The sequence below is a fragment of the Cricetulus griseus genome, chromosome 4 (assembly GCF_003668045.3).
Source record: "Cricetulus griseus strain 17A/GY chromosome 4, alternate assembly CriGri-PICRH-1.0, whole genome shotgun sequence".
Classification (NCBI taxonomy): domain Eukaryota; kingdom Metazoa; phylum Chordata; class Mammalia; order Rodentia; family Cricetidae; genus Cricetulus; species Cricetulus griseus.
Genome location: NC_048597.1, coordinates 225135842 through 225160855, shown reverse-complemented (window position 1 = coordinate 225160855; position 25014 = coordinate 225135842). Strand labels below are relative to the sequence as shown.

Genomic DNA, 25014 nt, shown 5'->3' with positions numbered 1-25014 from the left:
AGTGTAGGATGAATGTACTAAAGCAAAGGAACCAAGCCTTACCCTGCTCATGGTAACTAGACTGCAAAGCACAACAGCTGTTAGCCAGAGCCTTCTTCCTTCAACACTTAGTGTGCTGCTGTGGACCTAAGTCTCAGTGACTGTGACAACTTTTATAGCGCTGCCAGAACGTGTGCATGTAGGCAAGGCTTAGGCTCCACATGGCCTTATTTGAAAGTATTGATGAGGTTAGTCAATTAATTTTCTGAAACCTTTGGTGAAACATTCTGCAGTATGTTTCTTGATCTCTTCAACTTTTTATAATCTTTGATTTTAAGAGGGTCATGTTAAGTGTAAACTTCTGTTTTGTAACATTGGTGATTCAGGAGGTACTGTGCTAAGTTTCTGCTCCAGTGTGTTAATTTGGGCCTAGGCTGGGCCTTATTTATTTAATTTTTTAAAAAGCTATTTTTTTTTTTTTTAAAGAAAGACGAGATTTAGCTTTGGCTCCAATCCCATGAAAATTTTTTCTCATTCAAATGAAATGAGCCATGAATGCATGTCAAGTTTCACACAGTACTCACCAAATAACTATTTTACTCATTTGAAACTCAAAGAATCCATTCTGGCAGACCACAGATCAACAAAAGGTGGCCAGAGGCCAAAGCAGATTCAACACTGTAAGTGCAGAGGTTGCACTGCAGCACGGGCAGAGAGGCGGGCAGCCTGTTCCTCCTGTGCAGACAGGTTGGCGCTGGTGCATTTTCTAATGCACAGGGCTATAGTTGTTTTCAGTGACTCAAACAAAAGGTATAGCAGTTACTGAAAGAATCGAGTGAAGTAGTAACAAGATTTTTGTTGTGTGTCAAAGTTATGTTCATATTCACCTCTTGTACCTACTGCAGACATTATCTTTGGCATATTGGGTTTCAACTGCTGCGCATCCATAGTGCAGGTTAACCTTGACCTACATTCCCATTCAGTTTTATTTTGGCCTCAATATAAGAATCTTAAAGTTTTTTTCCCCCCTCAGACTAATGGGGGGGGGGAGGACAGATGACTGTTAATTGTATTCTTTGTATCACTGACTTACAGATGTGCTTAAAATCCTTACCATGAGAAATCTAGCTATTACAGACAATTTCAAGGGAAGCTCTTTAGAGTGTTAGCTAATGTGAAAAGGACCAACAAAAATGTCAATTTTAATGAATCACAAAATACAGATGGTCCCATGCCACCTCTTCAACCACAGGGTTGACTAAGTGTATACTTAAACTTTGTTTTCTGACTGGGTAAAATATTTTGGCCTTTACCTTCTCTAGCTAAGGGGGTCTTACACAGTCATTAACACTTTAACTATTAAGCACATCAATCAAACTGTTCTAGTATTCCTTTTTGATAACTGTTACTACTGGGTAGAGGAAATATGTTTGAGAAATAAAATTAATATCAGACCGGAAATCTATACAGGCAAGGAGAGTATTTCACATCCAATTCCATTTTAAAAACAAAAATAATTTTAATTAAAACAATTTCTTGGCATTGTTCAAAACATTATAAGACTCTCTTTACAAAGGAAAACTTCTAATCTTGGTTTAAAAAAAGGCAAACCAGTAAGCTACATTAGACACGAGATGATAGATATCCTCTGCAGCCACATGAGAAATGTCTCTGCTTTCTTATTACACAGGTAGTTAGTTCCTTCAGCTAAAGCCTGGAATCTCGGATTTGTTTTATGCATATTGGGTCTTGCTGTGTTACTTGGCAGGAGCCTGTACTCCCTTGAGTACAGAAAGCATTCCAGCATCTGACATCAATTCCATTAATCATGGACAGGCATGAATAAGTGAGTGAGATAATACCAATACAGAAATAACTGGTGAATAGTGAACACTGCTGGGCTATGTATGATATGAGAGCTGAGATAGATCTTTAAAGTCAGGATATATGAAATGCCATTTAGATAGGGATAAAGTCTTACATCAAACAGGTAATACATAATTACTAATACTCTTAATGCTTCAACCCTGAAGAAATTAAGATGAATTTTCACATGAAGCCACCTTTGTTATTGCTTTACTTATTTACAAGTGACTGGCCAATCAGAATGAATTTGGAGACATTTCATAATTAGACAGCACAAAATTTAGTTCTAGATGCAGTTAATTAAAAATCACTTTCTCAGTGTCACAGTCTAACAAAATATAAGCTGCTCTGTGTAAAACCAGCAGCTGTCCTGCTGCAAATGACCACACAGTGACACACAAGAGGAACTCATTATGACTCACCGAAGAGACTGCCCTGTGAGATGCCCTTTCTACTTTTAACTGGATGTTGTATAAGTTTATATAGTTTATTCATATACTACATCATTTTAAACTATTTAGGATTTGAATATACTGGGGAGAAGTTGGCTCCAATGGTCAAGTATTAGAATTCAAATTGCATTTTAAAATTATATACACATCTTACTTAGAAATGATTTTAAATCTTAAACACTAGCATAGACATAATAATCTACTTTTATTCCATTATATTTCAGATCTGTATGTATCAGGAAGTCACAGAAGCACAGCCTAGTCACACTGTCATTGCTTCTTGATACAATTGGAAGCAGCAGACATGGTTTTATATTAATAAAGGTTGCTTTTTAATTTAATGAATATGTATTTAGGGAGGTCACATACTTATAAAACCATGTCTAAAATTTCCATTCTTAAACCAAGAAGCAAAAACTTTAGTTGTTTTCTACGGTGTAACTGGAGTTTCTCACACTGGAACTGCAACTACATAATGTTGTACAGAATGTACAAATGTACACATTGGAGAACTCTGCAAGATTCTAATCAAAGTCTGCTTCAGTCTGAATAATCTCTGCGAGAACCAGTTCAAGGTAGTGTTCTCCTGTTCAAATGGTGAGTCCCATCAAGTTAGCTTTTGTAAAGGCAGTTCTGATTATGCTGGTCCAAGTAGTGCAGTGGTGGCAGGTTGGATAAAGGGAAGGTTTTGTTTTTATTCTCACCAAATGTTGTCTCACTTGACTTAGGAGGGCTTGGGAATACCCAAGAATTATCATCCAGAGAATTTCGGCCGTAAGAGTTGTGCTCCTGAAAGTCGGTACCATCATTAGGAATCAGTCTCTCATTATCTGTCCATGACTGAAGAACTGCTTTGTCTGATAAAACCTTTGTATCTCCGGGTAAAGTGGAGGGTGGAGCATAACAAGTAGCTTTGCCATTTGGTGACAAAGGGGGATATCTTTTGTATGTTGCAGTGAAATTTGTCAAGTGCAATTTTGCGAGGTCTTTCCCAAGGTCTTCAACACATCCTGCTGGGGTGCAGGCTAAAAAGAAAGCATAGGCTACGTGTCAGTTTTCTAGCATTTGTGACTGTAAACATGTCATACACCAACTTTGCAACTGACACTAAAATGAACATTTCCAATTCAGTATGGTCACTGGGAAACTGATTTGGAACTACTTCACAGACTTGAATTCTGATAGATCCCATACTTACTGACAGGGACTTAAGCTCACTCAACTGCTTCCTCTGTAGAATGGATGCAGGAATCTCCCTGCTGTGTCCTCCTGCTGATCAAGAGTCTAGCAGTGGTGTAAAAGGTGTTATCTCTTTACAAGATGAACACAAGTAAAGCTCTTGGCCTTTCGTGTAGCTAGTGAGGTCTTTAGACCTTAGTGGTGTCAGTGGGGACCTAGAAAACCTTACAATTAGTAGGTTTTAAATATATGCTTTTGTTATTCAAACATCTCCATGGAAGAGGGTCCAAATGGAATTTATCTTTATAAATATACTTTGAATTCTAGAAAAGACTGCTAGGAGATTATTATTTAGCTATGTCTAGCATACAGGCAACAGTAGCATCTTTTATTCTTCTCATTCAATCTGCCACGGTTGAAAGCTACATTTTTTTTCTTCAACCTAAGGATGACCAAAAAAGGCTTAGCTCCATGCAACCTATATTTTATTTTTATGTGTGTGTATGCTTGTGAGCATGAGAATACAGGTACACACACATGAGCATGAAGGTCAGAGGACAACTCTCCAGAGTTGGTTCTTTGCTTCCACCCTGAGTTCCAGGTGAACACAGGTCCTCAAGCTTGTAGGTGAGCCCTTCTACTTGCTGAGCCATCTTGCTGGGCCAACTCATGTAATTTTAGAAGAAACAACTTGAAACATTTGGGTGGAGGAGTAGGAAGGGTGAATAGTTAAAAAACTGAAAGTAATTAATTCTTCTAATAGTGATGGGCAGGTCAAGGGTAAGTGAGCCATAAACCTTTCTACTTAAAACAATGAGCTTTAGGGACTGGTGACTATTGGTCACTTGGACTTCCAAGTGTCCAAGGAAATGTTCTAGAGATTGATAGGGCAAAGGCATCAAAAGACTGTGTTCTCAGCCAATTAAGAAGGAAGACAGGATGGAAAAAGCTCTTCTTTATTATGCTTTGGAACACACTATTTGTGATATAAGTAGTTGTATCGACAGAGAAGTCTTATTTCTGCCATCTACCTAAGGTATCTTCATAATTAAGCCTCACCACTGAAAACAAGGGCAAGGTGAACTATAAATCAAGCTGTTTGCTTACCACCACATTAATCTGCCTGATTCTTAAGTACCCAACCCTGCAGAAATCAAAAGAAACTTTGAATTGTCTTTCCCCCAATGTGAAACATTTTCCCTTGCAAACACTCCTGAGAATAGTTATAAAACAATTTTTCCTGTTCTCTCTTACGACAATCAGAGGTACAAATAACAATTTTAAATTAGATACTGACCACCTTTCAAAGACCACGACATTCCTCTGAAAGTAAAATTTAAGGCATTAAATGAAAACTGTTATGTTTCAAATGTAAACCTATACGCAATGTGAGGTGCAAACATACTCATTGTTTTCTAACAAAAACAGCTCTGGCAAAAGTACCTACTACTAGCTAACATAAAACTCAAAAAAGCTTCAGCCAAACAGTGGAAATAAAAAGAAAGCAATGAAAAATTTTGGTTGAGTCTGCCTTCAAATCAGACATCCTGTATGGAAAAGGAAGTCTATTCAAAGATTGTCAGGAACTAAATGAATCAAGAGTTGTTTTGAAAATAAAAAGCTAGGCCTTTGGTATACTTCATAGCACTGAAATGAAACTTTAGTTTGGAGTTCTTTTTAAACATATATAGTTGTGGTAAAAGGCCAGCTAGAGCAAACCTAACACCTTGGCCTTACACACATAAGCAACACTTGGCTGAGAAAAGCCACAAGGGGAAAAGAATATAGTACTGAAGAAAAAACACCAGCAACACCTTTATGTGTGAAGCTGACCAGCTAGAGACTGAAGCCAAAGCAGGGAATGGGTGTGCAGTGTGCACACTGCATACAGCCTGCTTATCAAAGTCGTAGGATAGATTTTGATAAGATAAAGTAGCTAGCTGTTCTTCAAGCAGTTTGGCTGGAATCAGCATTTCCAGCCAGCAGTGACTTGCCTTTCTTGATTGCAGCTGAGGTTTTCAGCTTTCTGAGTAGCTCTGCTTGCACTTGTGTTACCAGATGTAAGTTAGACATCTCTCTCTTCAGTTCCCAGTATGCATGTTGCATATTATCACTGAAACGGAATTTTAAAAAAATGTTACAATGGCCCTTTTTATGCGTAAAGGGGAATAACGTTATAATACAAATAAGCAGGTTTATATTTATATTATTTTATGACACTATAAATGAAACTAAAAAATATTTAATTGGGAGTGAAAAACAGCTAGAGATAACATTACCCCAATTTCAATAATAGTGTATAATAAACATATCATGATAAACACTCTAACCAGTGTTTCTTACTGGCTCTTAGAACCAAGGATTTATTTTAACAGGAATATTCAGCGCTGTTAATTAGTAACTAGTAAGGAATATGTTCTTCCTTTGTCAATTCTGATCAAGAATAAAATTGCATTCATTCATGTGTGGTTTCTGAGTCTGTCTTTATCTTTGGATTGTTCTGACACTGTGAAATGAAGGGATGAGTAGATACCCAAGACCACATTAAGACAAAGTTGAGGTTTCATGCATTACATTCTTTATGTCTGACTGGGCTGTCTCATACTGTTGCCTCTAAACCAATGTGACATGACAGCACAAGACATGAGTAGTCACATGATTTCCTCATAACGAAGCAGCAGCTAGAGAAGCAGATTATAGGAAACAAAACTTCAAAATGCCTTTCCATAGTTTTATAATTAAAAGGATTTTACCTCAGAATCTGAAACTGTTTATATCTAATTTTAAAAGCTTTATTTTCCATTAAATCCTCTTAGGCTCATGATTTTCTTTAGTTTCTTAATTGCCAACTAAACGAACTGAAATCTTCAGCACACACTCTTGTTTTCCTGCACAGTGATACACGAATTATTCATTGTAAGAACTGACTTCATAATATTAGAACAACCACTATTACAAGTTCGAGAATGTAAGTACTATGGAAATTAAACAAACATGCTACCTCATCTTTATTTTTTTTCTAATAAACAAAACTTAAACTTCAATGGGATAACCTTGAAATTTGAATCTAGTATCTAATGACAAAAGCAATAGATATTTAAAGACAATTATGATAAATTGTGTGAGGTAAAATTTTACCTTTTCTGACAAAGTATTTCTACCCTATTTGGCCTGCAACTCTTGTATTATAAACAGTACAGCAAACTATACTGCTCAGAAGAAAAATCTCATATTTTAAATATCATTGGTTAACCTTTGTTGTATTTAACCAGTTCTACTTCAGAACCAGTAAACACGAAGAGATGTTTTTTATAGTGACTGTTTCATAACAAAGTCTGTCTTCAGGGTGAAGGAAACTGCTGGTTCCATGTTCAATTCTGGGCATTCGATGTTTTTCAGAGTCACTCAAATTATAAAGCAGTAAGTTAAGCACTGTACTATACTAATTCAGGCACACAGACATGAATAATAGAGTCTGAAAATAGTTTGTTATTGTTATAAGATGGTGATTCTATACCTGTTACAAAAAATATTCATGATGATACTTGGATACTCAAACGCCAATTCCCATGTACGTCAAGTAAAAGATGATTATAAAGGTATTAGTACCAATATCCAAAGTACATGTTAAAAATTCAATTCAATGAGGATTGTTTGAAAATAAGGGTAAGATGAAACTTCATCACCAAAATTACCTTTTTGTCCTTTGCTCTTAGTGTCACCCACACTAAAACTACACATTAAAGAGTAGCTCAAGAGTGCTTACTGCTCTTGCAGAGAATCAGGGTTCAGTTCCTAGCATCCAATCGCCTGGAACTCCAGTTCCAGGGACCCAGTGCCCTCCTCTGGCTTCTGCATACCCACAGTCCTCATAAACTCATGCAAGCTCACACATAAAAAGGTTGTTTTAAAACCCTAAGATGATGGGTTGGCAGGCAGGTGACCTGAGTTTAACTCCTGGAACCAAGCTAAGAGTGACGCTGAGACTTGCACTAGGCTATCTCTGACCACCACACAGGCTCCATACAGACACTGGTCCACACTGCCACCCCAGTATCTAACATTATTACTATTTACAGCTCTTCCTCTTGTGGGTAACAGCATCCAAGTGTTGTAATCTTTAAAATGTGTGAACAAATTTGAAGCCATTAAATAAGAATGAAAAAGCAAGTTATCTCTCGAATTCTTAGCAGAGTTCCAGGCAATCCTTATGAGTATTGGGTGTTTTATCACATGGTTTTGAGGCTATACATGGACTGCATACCATTTTGCCCTACTTTCTTAAATGGGAGCATAAACCTACCTTGCTTTAAATGACATAAAACTACATTTCATGTATATAGTTAGCAGCCTCTAAAGAACTTATATATAAGTTTCTTGAGTATATAAATGATAGTTACTCTACTTGAGAGCCCTGAAAAACAACATATAAGAACTATGATGGCTGGGCTGGAGAGATAGATGGCTCAGAGATTAAGAGCACTGTTTGCTCTTTCAGAGGTCCTAAGTTCAATTCCCAGCAACTACACAGTGGGTCACAACCATCTATAATGAGATCTGGTGCCCTCTTCTAGCACACACTGTGCACATAATAAACAAATAAATAAATAAATAAATAAATAAATAAATCTTATAAAAATAATAATAATAATCTTATAAAAATAATAATGATGGCCAGGCATTGGTGGTGCACACCTTTAATCCAAGCACTCCGGAGGCAGAGGCAGGTGGATCTCTGTGAGTTCGAGGCCAGCCTGGTCTCCAGAGCGAGTGCCAGGATAGGCTCCAAAGCTACACAGAGAAACCCTGTCTCAAACCTCCCCTCCCCCACCAAAAAAAATGATGGCTAAGCATTCATTATGTGCTAGGCACTTAACTGCATTCTCATACCATCCTGGGAAAATGGCTGTGTGGGCTACTTTTATGTTAGCTTGACACAAGGTAGAGTCACTGGAGAGGAGGGAGCCTTAACTGGAAAAAAAAAAAAAAGTTCCTCCATAGGATGAGGCTGAAGGCAAGCTTGTAGTACACTTTCTTAATTAGTGACTGTCATGAGAGGGCCCAGTCCGTTATGGGTGGGGCCACCTGTGGGCAGGTGGTCCTGGGTTCTAAGAATTTGGGCTGGGCATGCTGCTGCCTCTAGGATTCTGCTCTGTTTGAGTTCCTCTCCTGGCTTCTTCGATGAACAGTGATGTGGAAGTGTAAGCCACATAACTCCTTCCCTCCCCAAGCTGCTTTGGTCATGTTTCATTGTAGTAACAGTAACCCTAGCTAGGACATGGGAGATTTGTTTTGCACACGAGATTAGCTCAGGAGTCAACTCGGCTCCACAAGGTCACTTCTTCAAAGCTGTGTCACTTGTGTAAGTACTGATCACACTGCCCTGTTAGGGACCACATTTTCTTATATTAAATGGATGAGCTATCCCTCCAGCCCAAGGGAGCACATTTCCTACAGGCATTGTCATATGCATACCAAAGTACCTGTAAAGGGACTGATGTCCACACAGATATGCTTTAGCTTGAGTTCAAACTTCCACCCGCTATCTCTGGCATTATGGAATTTACTTGTCTGGATCTCAAGATCGCATTATATGTATGGTTTAGAGAGTACTGTGAAGTCCTGTTCTCTTGACCGACACTATGTATCAGCCTTTTTGTAAATGAATACAGCTCATGAAAAAAAAAAAACAAAAAAACTACTAACGAATGATCCCACTTCAGACATAATAATTTTCTTTAGTGCTGAAAATTTACTATATTCCCTTAAAGCAGTGGTTTCAATCTGGAAGTTGTGACATATCAGATATTTACATTATGATTCATAATAGTAGAAAAATTATAGTTATGAAATAGCAACAAAATAATTTCATGGTTAGGGGTCACTTCAACACCAGGAATTACTAAGGTTGAAGCATTAGTAAGGTTGTGTACCACTGCCTTAAAGCAACTAAAATAAATGTACGGTATTTGTTACAGATTTAAAAGACATTTACTTTGACAATTTCTCTATAACAACTGTCTTTCAAATATTTTTGATAAGTATGGCATAGCAGATCAATTCCAGCCTACTGCTAAGTAACAGTTAAATCGTTTCTATAAATCTATGATAGCCAGCGATTACAGCCAGCACCCAGAGTAAAGTAAAAAAACCACATCAGAAAGGTAGAAAGCACACAGGGGACCTGTGGAGAAGGCCTTGATGTGGACCATCTTCCTCCCTCGACAGGCTCCGTCTGATGAGATCTCTGTCCTGAGGAATGTTTTCCTGAGGTGGACCCTGTCATGTGTTTAACAAAGAAGAAAAGGAATTATTTCAATTTTTCTCAGTTCACCATCACAGATGTTTCAACATACACAGAATACATTTATTAATTGTATAAAGTGTAAGACTAGATTTCAGACTCAACTTTAATGAAATACTGCCCCCTATCCCCAAAATGTTTAAATCACTTTCAGTTACTTGGAGCATTCATGCTTTCATTTTCCTTTACAACATAGTCTCGTGAGTTTGGAATGCTATAAAACACACTCTTGAATATACCAGAAATGCAATACATCCATTACATTACTGTTTACGGTACCGGCATGAATTGTATGCAACATGGGAGTTTCTTTGGCATTTCTTACTGCTCTACAAAAAGCCAGCAAAAATTGGACAAGTTACTGTTTTAAGCACCAAGTCATCCTTTCAACTCCAAATTATTTCCTTTTATTTTATGTGCATTGCCAGCATGTATGTCTGTGTGAGATGTCAGGTCCCCTGGAACTGGAGTTATAGACAGTTGTGAGCTGCCCTGTCGATGCTGGGAATTGAACCCGGGTCCTCTGAAAGAGTAGCCAGTGCTCTTAATAATAGTTACTGTTTTAAGACAGCATATATTTCCTCGTAAAATGACTGACCTGGCAAGAACTATCCTGTGTGTACAAACATTTTGGTCTTTATTTTCAAAATCTGTATAAGCAATTGATTCCAATTTCAGGAAATGCAATTATAGGTTTTTTTTTGATTTTTCGAGACAGGGTTTCTCTGTGACTTTGAGACTATCCTGGAACTAGCTCTTGTAGACCAGGCTGGTCTTGAACTCACAGAGATCTGCCTGCCTCTGCCTCCCCGAGTGCTGGGACTAAAGGTGTGCGCCACCACCACTGGCTGCAATTACATCTTTAAAAAAAAACCATGAACTATGCTTTAATAGTGTTCCCATTTGATAAATGCTACTAAGTTTTACTTATTTTTCATCAAATGCATATGGACCCACTAATTTTACTTTTCCTCGCTGTGGGTAAAGGAAAGACTAAATAGGTTACATACACTGTATTATTTTAACAAACATTGTGTTATATCAGAAAGAACCATTTTCAGTAAATGTAGGAGAGGTTTCTTGTTGTCCCCTCGGGACCTGTTTTCATCTTCTTCACTGATAACAAGAGAGTTTGATTTAGGGTTTGTCACTATGTCACCAGCTCAAGACTATATTTCCCAAATTCCCTTGTAAGGTGTGGCCTCGGCAAGAACTTCTTAAAAGTCCCCACACCCTTTACAGTTTCAGTTATTTATACCATAGGTGTAACAAAACAAAACAACCAACCAAAAAAACTCCACACCTATAAAAGATACTTTTAAATAAACCTAATATATTCACCATCTTCTGTGTCACACTTATTCACAATGCATCTTCATTCAAGAGTCTATAATGAACATTAATCTCACAAGTATTAATTAGTCTATCAGCAGGAATTGCTGGTATAAGCTGAACAAACAAAATTTTATTATTCGGTATTATTTACATTACAATACTTGGGAGACTGAGGAGGACTGCCACAAGTCTGAGGACAGCCTGAGCTACATAGTAGTTCTGGGCTAACACGGGATACAGAGTAAGGCTCTGTCTCAAAAATTAGCATCTAAATGCTATGATAAGCTGTAGGACCTCACGAATACCCTACATCTGACAGACCACACTACGGGATTTAAAACAGCTTGGGGCCCCTGACTTTACAGTGACAAAATGCATTTTGTACAGTCCTATGGAGAAGGAGAAACAATGGGCAGTGAATGAGGGAGGCATCCTTGGGGTTGTTCTTTACTGTTCTCCATGGGAAATAAAACACCCCCTCTGGTGTTTGTGTGATTGTTAGTATATACTTAAAACATACGTGTTAACTGGAAACCGTCTCTTTAAAGCCAAAAATACAAAGACAAATCTTGTTAGGATAAGAAAGTAGTTTTGCACCTACTGATACTGCAGAAAAGTTGAATGCAAATCAGCAAAAGTACAAATTCCCAAAAGGATTGTTCCTAACACACAAAAACTCCACATGGCAAGTGAGCAGGCTTTGCTGTCTGGAAGACCACACTCTTGGGGATTCACGGCAGGGTCCCCGTGGCCCCGCACTACAGCTTTCTTGGACTTTTAGTCACTGCACACTGCAAGGACTCTACACTGGCTGTTTATTTTGACCTACTGTTTTTTTATACCACTTTGGCTGAGTCTGTACTCAGAATCAACTGTTCTGAATGTAAATGGCTAGATAAGTGGCTGGAAAAGGCCAGCAGAGCTGTCTTCGAAATGCTGGCCTTCCTAACAACAAACACAGGCTGCCGCATCAGCTGAATAGTCAAAAGCAGACTGTTACTAGGGTGACCACAAAGGATACTGATTGCTACACACCCCAGCAAGAACCTTAAGGTATGTGTCACATGAAATAATGTCTTAGCATTTAAAGATACGGACCAAGTGGGTGGGTACAGGCCAGTTATTAATGTGAACATAAACTTTCTTTGGCTCATTCACATAAGACATTATGGTTTTAACCTGGGAAACCTTGAGGAAATGCCACTTCAGCTCTTCTTAGTTTGTTTCTTAATTTTAGTTACGGGTTTTTCACTGTCAGGATCACATGACCATGAAACAGTATTCAGTTCTTCTCAACCTTTCAACATTCCTATCTCACATAAAACTATTAAAGGTTTCTTGCTGCTCAGAATTAATGACTTTATCAGTTTAAACTGATGAAGCTTCTAAAAGTTTCTTGTACTTCTAGTAACCTGTTTCTCTGAACTGCTAGCATATGACAGATACAAACTAAAAGGACATTTATTCCTTAGCACCACCTAGTGGACAGAGTAAGTAGTAAGAACTGCAACCTGACCCTCCACACCCCATACACAGACACTGCCTTTCTGAATTACTCTAAACAGGTTTGTTTATTTTAATGTATGTACTGAATATACTCTGTCCAGGTACTATGCTAACCTCTTTATAAAACCCTAACTTAACATTTATGAAAAGAGAGGTATTTAATGCTCATAGAAAAGAAATTTTCTGAAAATTAAATGACACTCCTAATTTCCATATTAAAAAAAAAAAAAACACACACACACACAATAGGCCAGATTCCCATGAACACATTGTACTGTTTCTCACTCTTCAGTGAAAAACTCTTATGTATAAAATGTAAGCACACTTTATGTATAAAAGCTATCAAATTATGTCCTTTCAAGAAGGGTGTACACACAATGATTCCAAGCTTTGGAGTGCAAATCTCTTGCAAGCCAGCAGCTAATTTCAAAGGGTCTTGTTAGTCGCTGTAGTCACTGAGCTTGCACAACAGAATGCCGAAGCTTGAAGAAACGGTGTTGTGTAGCCAACCACAAGTTTAAAGGTAGGACAGTAATGTTTTATGCAGTTGAGTAACAGAAACAGAAACCATTTGGGCTCTAAGTAGACAGCAGTTTTTGTGGGGCTTTCTTTTATCAGATCCAGGGTTCCTCACACAGCTTCTGTTGTGCAGTGCAGATGGTGAGTCAGGTGGGAGCAGAGCGCTGTGGCAGCTCACATGCGCTCAGTCTCTGCTGCGGGCCACTGACAGACTACATTACAGAAGAAAAGAGCAAGCAGCGTCTCAGGCATTTGGGACATGGTAAGTAGCTCCCCTGTTAGATGGTGACCTCTAGAGGAACGTGGACAGAGTCCTTAGCAGTATGCAAGGCTTTGGTGGGCAAATGGTTGAGCTGAGGATTAAAATAAATGTAAAATATTTTGGTACCATTTCTCCTACTCCCCAGCTTCATCTGAAAACTTAGCTTCTGTTTGAATCCAGTGGTAAACAGACTCCTGGAGAGGAACTGAGAGGCACTTTGTGTGAATGGCTGACTTTAGGCTCATCACACTAAGGCAGCAGACTTGGCAGATGTTTTTCGTGTTGATTTTCCTAATTCTTGAATTCTCAAATGCTTTCTGAGTCTTCTGAAAAGAAACAGGCTATGTAAGGCTTCCTTTGTTAGTGGTTAAGTTTTTTGTTTGTTTGCTTGTTTTTCAAGAATTCTACACTACAGGTTCCCCTACATTATCTCTTGTGTCTAAACTAACCAATTGTTAGGTTAAATAAAATGGAAAAGTTAAAACTAAGTTCTCTTTAAAATTTTCAGACACACTCAAAATGAGAGAACTCTAAGGAAAGGAAGTTTGGAAAAAATGAAAATACCCCATGGTGGTTGAATGGCTCGTATATTTGATTGCTTGGTCTGCTGTTGATATTACTGTTTGGGAAGGACTGGGAAGTAAGGCCTTGTGGGAGGAGTGTGTCATGAGGGGTGTTATGGGGGGTGGAATTTGAGGTTTAACAAGCCCATGGGATTCCCAGATAGCTCTCTCTTTCTCTCTGCCTTGTGCCTGTGAATCAGATGTAAACTCTCACCTATTGCTCTATGAGCATGCCTGCCTGCCTGCTGCCATGCTCCCTGCCCAACACATGGAGTCAAACCTTCTGGAACCTAGAGTCTCCAAATTAAATGCTATCTTTTATAAACTCCCTTGGTAATGGTGTTTTGTCACACAACAGAAAAGTAACTACGATATAACCAATATACATTTCAAATCAAGTCTTAAAACTATATTCTGGGGGGCTGGAGTGATGGCTCCGAGGTTAAGAGCACTGGCTGCTCTTCCAGAGGTCCTGAGTTCAATACCCGGCAACCACATGGTGACTCACAGTCATCTGTAATGCGACCTGGGGCAGAACACAGTGTTCTGGCCTGGGCAGAACACTGTATACATAATAAATAAATAATTATAAAAAAAACCCCAAAACCATATTCTGGGGTGAGACTCTATAGAGTATATGAAATGTTAGCAGCAATGAACATTCTATGATTATAATTAATTAGACCTATGATGTATACTTAGTTACAAAACCTATATATGATGCACAAAGTACATGGAAGTTCTCAATTTAATGACTGTGAAGTACCGTCTGTTTGGCTTTCTGTAGCTCTATTTTGAGGTCGTGGCATTCTTTCCTCATTACTTCCAGCTCTTGTTCCAAACCATGGATCTTCAAGTCAAGGCTTAACTTTTCCACCTCCCAGTTGGATGAGGGTGGATTTAAATTCCTCATTACTAGAAAATGGATAGACAATAAAAATAGTTATCTTTGCTTTTTAATACCAATTATAGTTCCTAGCTGATATTGATAAAACGTCAACAAATAACCAGCACAAAATATACATAAATATTAAGGCTCAGCATCATGTACTCCATCAAAGGTTGCAATCTGACTGACAGGTCTAGAATGCATGTCAAACAATTTTAGTCATAAACACCTGACTACGGAAACTTAATACAGCTGGATCCTACATTATCTTTGACTTAGTCCTTCATTTCTCCATCTCCAAAAAGCCCCAACCATTTACCTGGAAAGATCTCACATTAATTTCCTACCCAAAGGTCTCTCAATAGGCAATTATTGAAACTGCTTATCTCATGAGACTGCTGATGGGAACAAGACTATTATCTATAACTCCCAGCTAAACTTTCCATTTCAACACCTCATCTATACATTTCATCAAATTTCAGGAAGAAAAAAAAATTAAGAGACAATGAAGCTACTCCATGACAATGTGTTAAGTAAGTGTGGGCAATAAGGTTAGTATGAAGGCCAAGTCAGTAGATAGCAGTGGGTGAGTGTTCTGGGGAGGAGGGGGATGTTTTTATGTCTTTTCCCTTCTACTTCATCACATACTATCCTTGAATAAAAACATCTCATCTGTAGGAAAAGTACAAGTTTCAGCTAAAGAAAAGGTAGTAAGATATTGTGTAAAAAGGAACAGAAAGAGTTAAGCCTTTATCATACAGATACAGGAACTGATTATGACTATAGCACACCAATGGAAAGACTGATTCATTAGAACATTCGTAACAAGTAAGTGGCATACCCTGCTGAGTTTCCACCTCTGTTCTTAGCTGCAGAAGCTCTACTTCTTTAGACTGTAGCTGCTCATTCAATACTTTCAAAGATTCAGTGTTGTCTTTATTCTAGTTAAGTAGGGAAAATGCCAAATTACAGTCAATAAAATCTCTAGGTTTGTCTTATATCTTACTTTTTAGGTCAATACTGAATAAACCTCATTCTAACTTTCAAAAGCAAGGTGGGAAAACGAACCCTGATTCTCACTAATCTTTTTGTTTCTTTCTTAGGATATCATTGCTCACTGGATCAAAACAAAACAAATCAAAACAAAACAAAACACTCACAAATGAGTAATTCAACCTTGTCATGACTTTTTCCAAAGTAAGTTAGTGGTGCTTAGAAGGCTCTAAGTCCTTACCATCATTAAATACTAAGTATTTATTTTTGTATATTAGTGGAAATAGAATTAAAATGTCCATATGCCATGAACATATATATTTTGTTTAATTAATAAATGTAAACATTTAATCTTTTAATTCTAAACTTCTTGCAAGACAAAATAATTAAAATATAAAGTATTATTTTCAAATCAACTTACTATTTTCTCCAATTTGTTCTTCAAATTGTCTCTATCAATGCAAACCTCTCGATATGCATGATAGGCCTTATTCACTTGCTCTCGTCCCACAGAACTTGTTTCTTCATCTACTCGCGCGCCAACAAGCTAATAGTATGAGATTAGGGGGAGAAATCTTCAGTGGGTAGTCTTCAGAATCAAGGGATTCCATCTTCTGGTGGCTCTGTATCTTACTCTAACCACTGCACTGCAAGGATAAGTCTACCTCTGCCTATAATTCAGTAAACATTTCACTCTTAACACAATCTTCATCAAGAAGCCAAATAGTGCAGGGGAAAAAAAAGCAAACACCTATGTTTTCTGCTGTTCAATAATCTGTGCTTTGTACTATCTGCTTTATAATAAACTTAATCATCACACTATATAGTACAGCATATTGTCTTGGAACTGTCTGGGTATTTTTCAAGTCTACAGTATCTAATTTCTATCATCAGAAAAGTATCAAATCACACTCAACTTCTTAAGAAGTAGACATGCCATTTCATTAAATCCTGCATTATTCCAGCAATTGAAATTAATAGGATTGATGATAATAAAGTACAGATTTTGTATGTTGACTACATACTAATTCCGTGATTCTATTGAATTTTAGATGCATAACCATTAGTTGTAAAGTTACCTTTGGTAATTTACCTCAAAATATCATAAATATACTTAACTACTAAGTTAAAATTAACGAGACGAAATTATGATAATACTAATAAATGACTTCCTTGTTTTACCACCCATCCTCAAGTTTTTAAATACAGGGAAATTTCTTATGAACTTATTTCTTTTATCATTTGTGGAAGCTCTTGTTTTTGTAAGATACAAATATAATTCTGATTAGAAATATAAACTAATTAAAACCTCTAAATGCCATTAAAAAAGGGGCAACCAAGAAAAATTCCAACATATAAAATCAAGTCAAGTCTGATGATTTAGACTACATTTTAGCTACCTCATATAATATTCAGAAATTAACACTCAGCATGGAAAAGTCCTTTTCATTGTCAGCTCAAAGGAAATTTCTGAGGAAATCAAAGAGAACACCCAAGAAAAGGGTCTAGTCCTGGTAAAGAGCCTGCTAAACACAGTGAAGCAATGGCAGAAAAGGGCCCCCTTTGAGTTTCATTTACTAGTGTTTTATTATTCTGTACAGACTTGAACGTTCTAAATTATATACACATTTTAGGGTTGGGTGACAGCTCAGTTGTTAAACTGCTTGTTGCATAAGCATGAGGACCTGAGTTCAATCCTCATGTTAAAAACCAGGTATGGTGGTATATACCTGTAACCCCAGTAATAGGGAGATAGGGACTGGAAGATCCCCTAAGGCTTACTAGCCAGGCACCCTAGGTCTAATTAGTAACCCCTCTGACGTAGATCTGTCTCAAAACAGAAGGTGAACAACTCCAGAGGAACAACACCCGAGGTTGACTTCTGGCCTTCAAATAACATGCAGGTACACACGCATGTGCACTACACGCATGCAAGCACACACACACACACACCCCAAAACAAAAACAAGGAAAAAAAAAAAAAAACTGGCACCAATACATAGCAGTAGCCAATCTGAAAAAAAGGAAAAGAAAATGTTGGAACAGAAAACCTTTAAGTTGTTAAATCCTACTCTACAATATCACCAAGCACATGGTATAGCTGATGCAACATAGTTTAATGGTGAAGAATTTAGAAATTCTTACTTAGTTTTGGAAGACAGATTAGAAAATATTTTCAATATCAAATATTTGGAATTATTCCTTATGTCAAACATAATCAAAAGAGAAAAAATTTACCTTTTCTTCCAAAGCCCTTATTCTTTTCTTTAAGAAAGAGTTTTCTTTCTCTGAATCTTTAAGTCTCTTCTTGATGTCTTCATATGCGGTGACAAGAGCAAAGTGTGAGGCGACCGATTCATCCCCTGAATACACAGAGAGTGGCATTACTGCCTCTCTTCTCTGGGCTTTCTCATGATTCAGAATGCAGATGTCATCTTCTACTAGTGTGTCCATGGCAGCTATGGAGATGAGGTAGTAGGAAGGTTATATATGGCCAATGAACAGGGAAGAAAATACATATTTACAATGTGAGCACTGAAAACTTTCTTTCAGAGGCAACATAGGCTAACTGGTATTGGCACAGCTACCCAGGTCCTAACCCAACGTTCAGGGCCATGCGACTCAGTGGGTAAGTTGTTAAGGCTCAGGAAATATTTATTAACAACCATTTTTACAGTGAAAGGATGGAAAATGATTATAGCTCAAGCACTGAGGTCCAGTACTATCAAGTTCTCTAACATGTGAAATTAGACTGGGAGTATATATGGTTCAGCAGCAGAGCATCTGCCAAGCACGGAGCAGGTCCTGAGCTGGCTCCCTAGCCACATAAAACAAAACTCTAAAGCATTATCTTACTAGAAGAACACATGTAAGAAATTATATATACTATATAGTATAACGTGTGTGTGTGTGTGTGTGTGCGCGTGTGTGCGTGTTGCAATGCAGTCAAATCCTAATTTTAGGGGAGGTGAAAATAGTGCCTACACTATTTGACTTAAATAACAATCCTACCTAAATGGGTAGAATTTATTGAATTTGAGCATCTTCAAAAATCAGCTAAATCAAACACTAATAAACTGCTCTATAAATGAAAGAAATACTTTTAAAGACCTAAGCCTTTTGCACTTTAGTTTTAAACAAAAGTTCTAAATAATTCAATTGTAATTTCTATATTAATATTTACCATTAATCATTTTCTAAGCAGAAATACAAAATAAAACTGCCATAAGCTAGTGTGGGAGACAGGTGTACAGAAAAACATATCGTATAGGTAAGTAATATAGCTGAAACAATACAAAATGCTATGGAGCCAGAGGCATAGGAAGCATGGTTTTCAAAGATGGTACCAAAATGACATCAGTTCACTCCTGTAAGTGAAGAAGTCATTTTGACTACATTTAATCACACTTAAACTTTTTACAGTCTGCTAACTTCTTGGCAGGTGAACAACTGTAATGACAAGTGTGGGGAGGGAGGAGCTGAAAGGGGAGTGGCAGGGGACAGGAGACACAATGGATGGTGGGGAGGGGCCAATTTTGGACCTTACTCTATAAGATCCTTGAAGACAGCCGAGACATGACACTCACACTAAGAGCCCTCACAACTGTTATGGTCTAGTCCCACAGTGGAGGTGTTGGTGTTCAGAGGGCAGCATTATGGAAGGTCCTTAGGTCATACAGGCATGTCCTCAAAGGAGACTCTTGGACCATAATCCAGTCCTCTACCCCGCTTTCCCTATCTTGTGATAGGAGTGACTCCTAAGTGCCCTGCCATGATGGGTCACTTACTACTGCCAGAGGCCCAAAGTCAAGGACCCAGCCATCTTAAGAGTTGAACTTCCAAAATTGTGACCTAAAGGGGTTTCCTTTTCTTCGTAAGTAGCCCATTCACATGTATTTCACTCTAGCAACACAAGGCCAATTCATACAACTACTAATCAACTACTTGGCACTGTGCTGTTTAGAAACATCCATTTTAATTCTCATGGCTCCCTACAAGGTATGAAGTCTTATTACAGCCTATGAGCAAACCAGTCGGGGTCAGGTTAGTGCTCAGCAGATGCTGTCTGGTTTAGAGCAGTTACTAAGAGTTTTCCCTTCACAATGAACCTTTTTCTTTTTTTTCTTTCTTGGGCTAGCTACTGGAACCCTGTGATAAATGTCTTTACCATACCAGCCAGCAGGGGTTAGAAGTTTGATGTTTCTGGATAAGTGTCACTAAACTTAAATACATCAAGCTAATGCTAACATACAACATTTTAAGAAACTTGTTTGTACTACTCTTATTTACTAAAATTTAAAAACTTGTATTTCAATAATCTTTAAAAATTGAGTGTCAAGAATAGACAAATGTAGTCACTGGACTGCTGCTAAAGTTCAGGGGTAGAACATTTCTCTAGCATATAGAAGGCCCTGGTTCACCCCCCACCCACAAGATTAACTGAAAGACTAAATGGTGTTTTAATTACTCCCTTGCAAGGGAGTTAATATTCACTTTCAGAACTTAATCACTATAAACACACTCTCCAAAGACAAGCTGTATTCCAGTGATGCTGTAAGCAAGAGCAAGGGGATGGTAGAAGCTGCCTAACCCAGGGTTGGGCAGAGTGAGGTGGAGACCACTACCTAGAATTGCTTGTAGTTCTGTTAAAAAATACTGGCTATTTGGTTTTACTGTAGATTCATGTAAATCACACTATCTGTGCCATAAATTTCAAGGTGCACTCTACAGTGAGCATTCCAGGTTATTTTGAATCCTATTGCTATTTGAGAACTATTTTCAAGATACAGCACAACAACTGTAAATAGTGTTCTTGACCATCTACAGGCAAGGTTAGTTCTATGTTATCAACTGGTGACCACTTATCTTTTGCATGGAGACATTAACAGTAGAGGAAGTATTTCAACTTTATCATCTCATCATGATACTACTTGAGAGTCAGGTGGAGAACATTTAAATTCTACAAAGATAGCTGTATGTACAAATATTTCATATGTTTGACAATGCCATGCTTTGGAGTAAAAATTAAAATAATACATTAGGAGTATAAATTAAATATAAAGTAAAACAGAAATAGGAAGGGTTAAGGTAAATTATGCTGCCCATTACTGCTGAGAACAGCAGTATTCCAGGAATGATAATGGAGCAGTCTGTTAGATGAGACTGAGAGTGTCTATGACTAATAGAGACATAGCTAGAAAAAGAGGTTCAAGCATTATTAATCAAAATTATTTTAAAAGTTGACAAATTTCCATCTTCACTGAAGTGAGTACTGAGAGGGCCTCTTTCAGGCTCTATATACTGGGACTTGATATACTAGAAAACAAATATCTTCTGATACAAGACTGTTCTTTTTTTTCTAGGAATTCATGATTATCCTGCCATTTTCAGTATTAGAATACCTGCCATTCAGATCATTTGTCAAGTGCCAACCACTAATACTTATACATGCATTTAGCTGGGTACTGTTGACCCACTTTATAAAGCTTGAAGAACAAATCAGAAATAAATCTGGGATATGAACCCAAATAAGTTATCTTCTAAATCTAGGGTTTTTTTTTTTTTTAATACTCTATTTAATATGCATTGGTGTAACGATACCAGGTCCCCTGGAACTAACTGGAGTTACAGACAGGTGTGAGCTGTCCTGTGGGTGCTGGGAATAGAACCCTGGACCTCTGGAAGAGCAGCCACTGCTCTTAACCACTGAGCTATCTGTTCAGCCCCCTCTAGGAGTTATTTTTAGATTCCGACATATACACAATGAAATATGACCGCCCATATCCCCCCTGCAGTTCTCTCCATGTCCCGCAATATGCCCATACTTTGCAGTTCTCTCCACGGCCCGCAATATGCCCACGCTCTGTGTCTGTTTTTCATAACCCACCCAGTGCAGCTGTGCTGCCCGCATGCGCACGTGTGCGGGCCGTCCGACACTTCCCTCCTTCCTTCGGCTCTTACATCCTTTTCACCGTCTCTACCATGATATTCTGTGCACGCAGGGCTGAGCGTATAGCCTCTTGTTCTCATCCCTGACCCAGTATGCATCTCTCCAGTGGCTGCTGACCGCTGCAAAAGGAAGCTTCTTTGACCAAGGTTGAGACCAGCCCAGATCTGCCCGTGCCTGCAGCAGGGTTGACTCAAGGAGTTTGGGTTGGGTGGTCTGGGTCTGGGGAGATTTTGAAAGTCCTTTTTACAAGCACTAGCAACTGGGCAGATGAGGGTGGGAATCGGGTCAGGTCAAATCTAGGTTCTTCATAAAACACTCTGAATGTTGGGGTTGTAATTTTTCCCAATAAGAATCTAGACTAGGTAGAACTCTATGGTACAATGGCCTAAGATTCAGAAACTCAAATTCTAGTCTCTCATCTGTCACCCTGTCTCTCCATCTCGACCAGATTCGGAGTGTATCATTAAGATACTACCTGCTTATATTGTGAGGGCAAAAATTTTAATTCAAATACAGAATGGGAACTAAAACAGATAAAAAGAAACACACAGTTGTGCCGTAGACTAGCTGAGAAGTTAAATACATTCACACTAAACTTAGCAAGAAAAGGGCTACCAACACCACAGCTGAAGCTGAAGCATAAAGAGGGAGTAAATGTGTCTCTATCATACCTGTGGCGTGTGACGGAGCTGAGATTTGAATTAAGGCCTACTGTCCAATACCCTTTGCAGAGAATATTGTTTAGAATTTCCACTGGCTTTCTAACTCTGAAAAGTTAGGATGTTTTGAGAACCCATTTCATATAGGTCAGTTAAACATTGGGCAAATGAATTCTTATGGAGGAGAACCAGGAAATAACTAGTTACTCCTTTTCTCACTTAAGTAATTAGGGACAGGAATGGCTTCTGTTTCTTTAAAAGGGATGCTCAAGTACCCTTTTTAAAAGATGCCAACACTTAATCTTTGTACCTTAGCAACCATATGTTCTGTAATCCATTAAGTATCCAAGGGCTTAAGCACTATCAGATATGTAATATGAAAAATGCCATTTTCATTTTTATGATCCCGGACACACTGACTCAAGTCCAGAGATCATTTTCTAAGGCCAAGGGATCTTAAGACTCAAGTATAGCACAGTACAAAGAGCAGCCTTCTTTTCACCCCTCTAAAATAATGTATCTCGAGGCAACCAAACACCTACATTAAATATTATTGATATTTTCTAACAATGAAACATAACTTCAATTCCGGTAAGTGCCATTAAAGCTACAGAGGCCCCATTCATAGATGTTTTTAAAAACTGCACTATTTCACTCAGTAAGCATGACAATCATCTGTTAACATTCATGAAACACTTCTGGTACAGGCAGTTACATAGCAGGCACTGTACTTCACCTTATTTTTTTTTCTTGACGAGGTCTGCCTGTGTAGCAGTGGCTAGCCTGGAACTCAGGAACAAGCCTGCCTGTTTCTCTTCAGGCCATGTACCACCATACCCAACGTGGGCTTCATCTTTTTTTTTTTTGGTTTTTTGAGACAGGGTTTCTCTCTGTGTAGCTTGGAGCCTATCCTGGCACTCGCTCTGGAGACCAGGCTGGCCTCAAACTCACAGAGATCCGCCTGCCTCTGCCTCCCAGGTGCTGGGATTAAAGGCGTGCGCCAACCGAGGGCTTCATCTTTTAATGAACTAGGTAGTTCTTAAGAATTGGTACTTCTGAAGAAATCTTTAAATCAATGTAAAAACACTAAGATGGGTAAGCACATCTCAACTTACAGGTTAAGCTACTAAACATGCAATAGGCTACCAACTTCAGAGCCAGCACCTCTCTCAGAAACTGTATCTGCAAAGTGAGCACGGTACTTCAGAAAAAGGGAAAGGGGGACTCGAGAGTAAGAGGCTTAACCTTTTCCTCGTGTTAAGTGAACAGATGGATAATTTAATGCCTGCCTCCCCGAGCTTTTGATCTAATCCATGGCTGTGTCCCACGACAGCAGGCTGGCTCTTAGATATTAAGCACTTACACTTGCATGAAAAACGACCGTTTACAAACCTTAGGGTATTCAGTATTTTGCAGCCATGCAGCGAGTAATCCCAACTATTCCCAATTTAAGAAGATGGAATGGTCACCTCGGACTGGATAACGAGAACGTATTTCGGAGAACTAGAAATGAAACTGCTTTAAGATTTTGTTCAATCCAACTTAAAATTCAAACGTCTTCTACCTTTAAAGAGTAGAGGTCAATTTCAACCCCATGCGCCAACGTTTTTTGATCCCCACATTATTTTGTTCTGAGCAATTTTGTGTTCTGATTTCTAGTAGCTTCCAGGTTTTTTTTTTTGTGTGTGTGTTTTTTTAAATCTCCCTTTTGAGCACTGAGTTCCCTGTGAGGAGGACCGGGAGTGTGAGCCTACCTTGTAACACCGCCGAGAAACGGTACTGAAACACACAAGTTACACTGGCGCGGTCACAGCCCGGACGCCATGGACACTACCCACGTCCCTCTTTCCCTTTCCGATACAATTGCCACCTCAGTGCAGGAAATAAAACTGAAAGCATTCCCAGTCGGCCAGCGCGGGGGCAGAATCTGAGCAATCCACGAGCAGCGAGGGCTGAGGGCGAGCCTGTGGTAGCGGGGCCGTGGGGGTGCTACCGTGGGCCGCCCCGGAGCGCACAGGGGCGCCGGGAACGGAAGCACGACCTGTGTCCGGCCAGGCGACAGCCACCGGGCGGGGGTCCTGGCCGTCCGCACCCTCCTGCCGGGCGAGCGCGAGTGCGCGAGCGAGCGAGCGAGCGATCCACTCACCCCGAACCCTGGCGAAGCAGGGCCGCCCTCGAGGCCACCGGGTTTCGCTTCCCCAGTGTTTGGAAACCGACTGAAAACAAACCGGGTCGCCAGGGGTCACCACGGGCTTCCGGTTTCCTCGAAGACGCCGCCGCCGCTTCCCCCGACAAGGTGGCCGCCACAGGTGCCCCGAGGGAGTCCCATGTCTTCGGCCGCGGCTCCCGCGGACGAGCCTCGGAGTCGGGGGGGGGGGGGCGGAGGTCACAGACGAGCTGGGCAGGAGCCGCAGGCGGCCGCCGGGGCAGGCCCGTTACCCAGCAGCACGCGCGCCAGCTCCGGGGCCGCGGGCGTCTGCTGCCCTCCCGGAGCGGCGAGGCCGGGAGGGTTCGAGGAGAAGGGTCCGCGGTCGGGGCGCGGGCAGCCCACCCGGGCG

General features: G+C 39.4%; 1 protein-coding gene across 3 annotated transcripts; it reads right to left on the bottom strand.

The window, feature by feature from the left end:
* Positions 1-1473: 1473 nt before the first annotated feature.
* On the bottom strand, positions 1474-24736 carry Azi2 (5-azacytidine induced 2). 3 transcript variants are annotated; one of them, XM_027415331.2, is made up of 8 exons: positions 24603-24736; positions 18086-18306; positions 16269-16394; positions 15696-15795; positions 14732-14880; positions 9661-9755; positions 5471-5589; positions 1474-3322 (listed from the first exon to the last, which is right to left on the bottom strand). In XM_027415331.2, exons 2-8 carry the CDS (start codon positions 18299-18301, stop codon positions 2910-2912), a joined length of 1218 nt encoding a protein of 405 aa, XP_027271132.1. In that variant the 5' UTR covers positions 18302-18306; positions 24603-24736; the 3' UTR covers positions 1474-2909. The 3 variants fall into 3 exon arrangements, with proteins under 3 accessions (XP_027271132.1, XP_027271133.1, XP_027271135.1); XM_027415332.2 differs by lacking the exon at positions 24603-24736 and adding an exon at positions 24211-24349; XM_027415334.2 differs by lacking the exons at positions 15696-15795; positions 18086-18306; positions 24603-24736 and having other exon boundaries at positions 16269-16396.
* Between the last annotated feature and the right edge of the window lie 278 nt (positions 24737-25014).

Bases quoted from the DNA above. Each gene is read 5' to 3' on its own strand.
- Azi2 (XM_027415331.2), bottom strand. From the start codon at position 18,301: ATGGACACACTAGTAGAAGATGACATCTGCATTCTGAATCATGAGAAA. The intron at 5,590-9,660 runs GTCCCCTGTGTG...ATTCCGTTTCAG, and splicing joins CATCAAGGCCTTCTCCACAG to TGATAATATGCAACATGCAT. The intron at 3,323-5,470 runs GCAAGTCACTGC...CTTTCTTTTTAG, and splicing joins CTCAGCTGCAATCAAGAAAG to CCTGCACCCCAGCAGGATGT.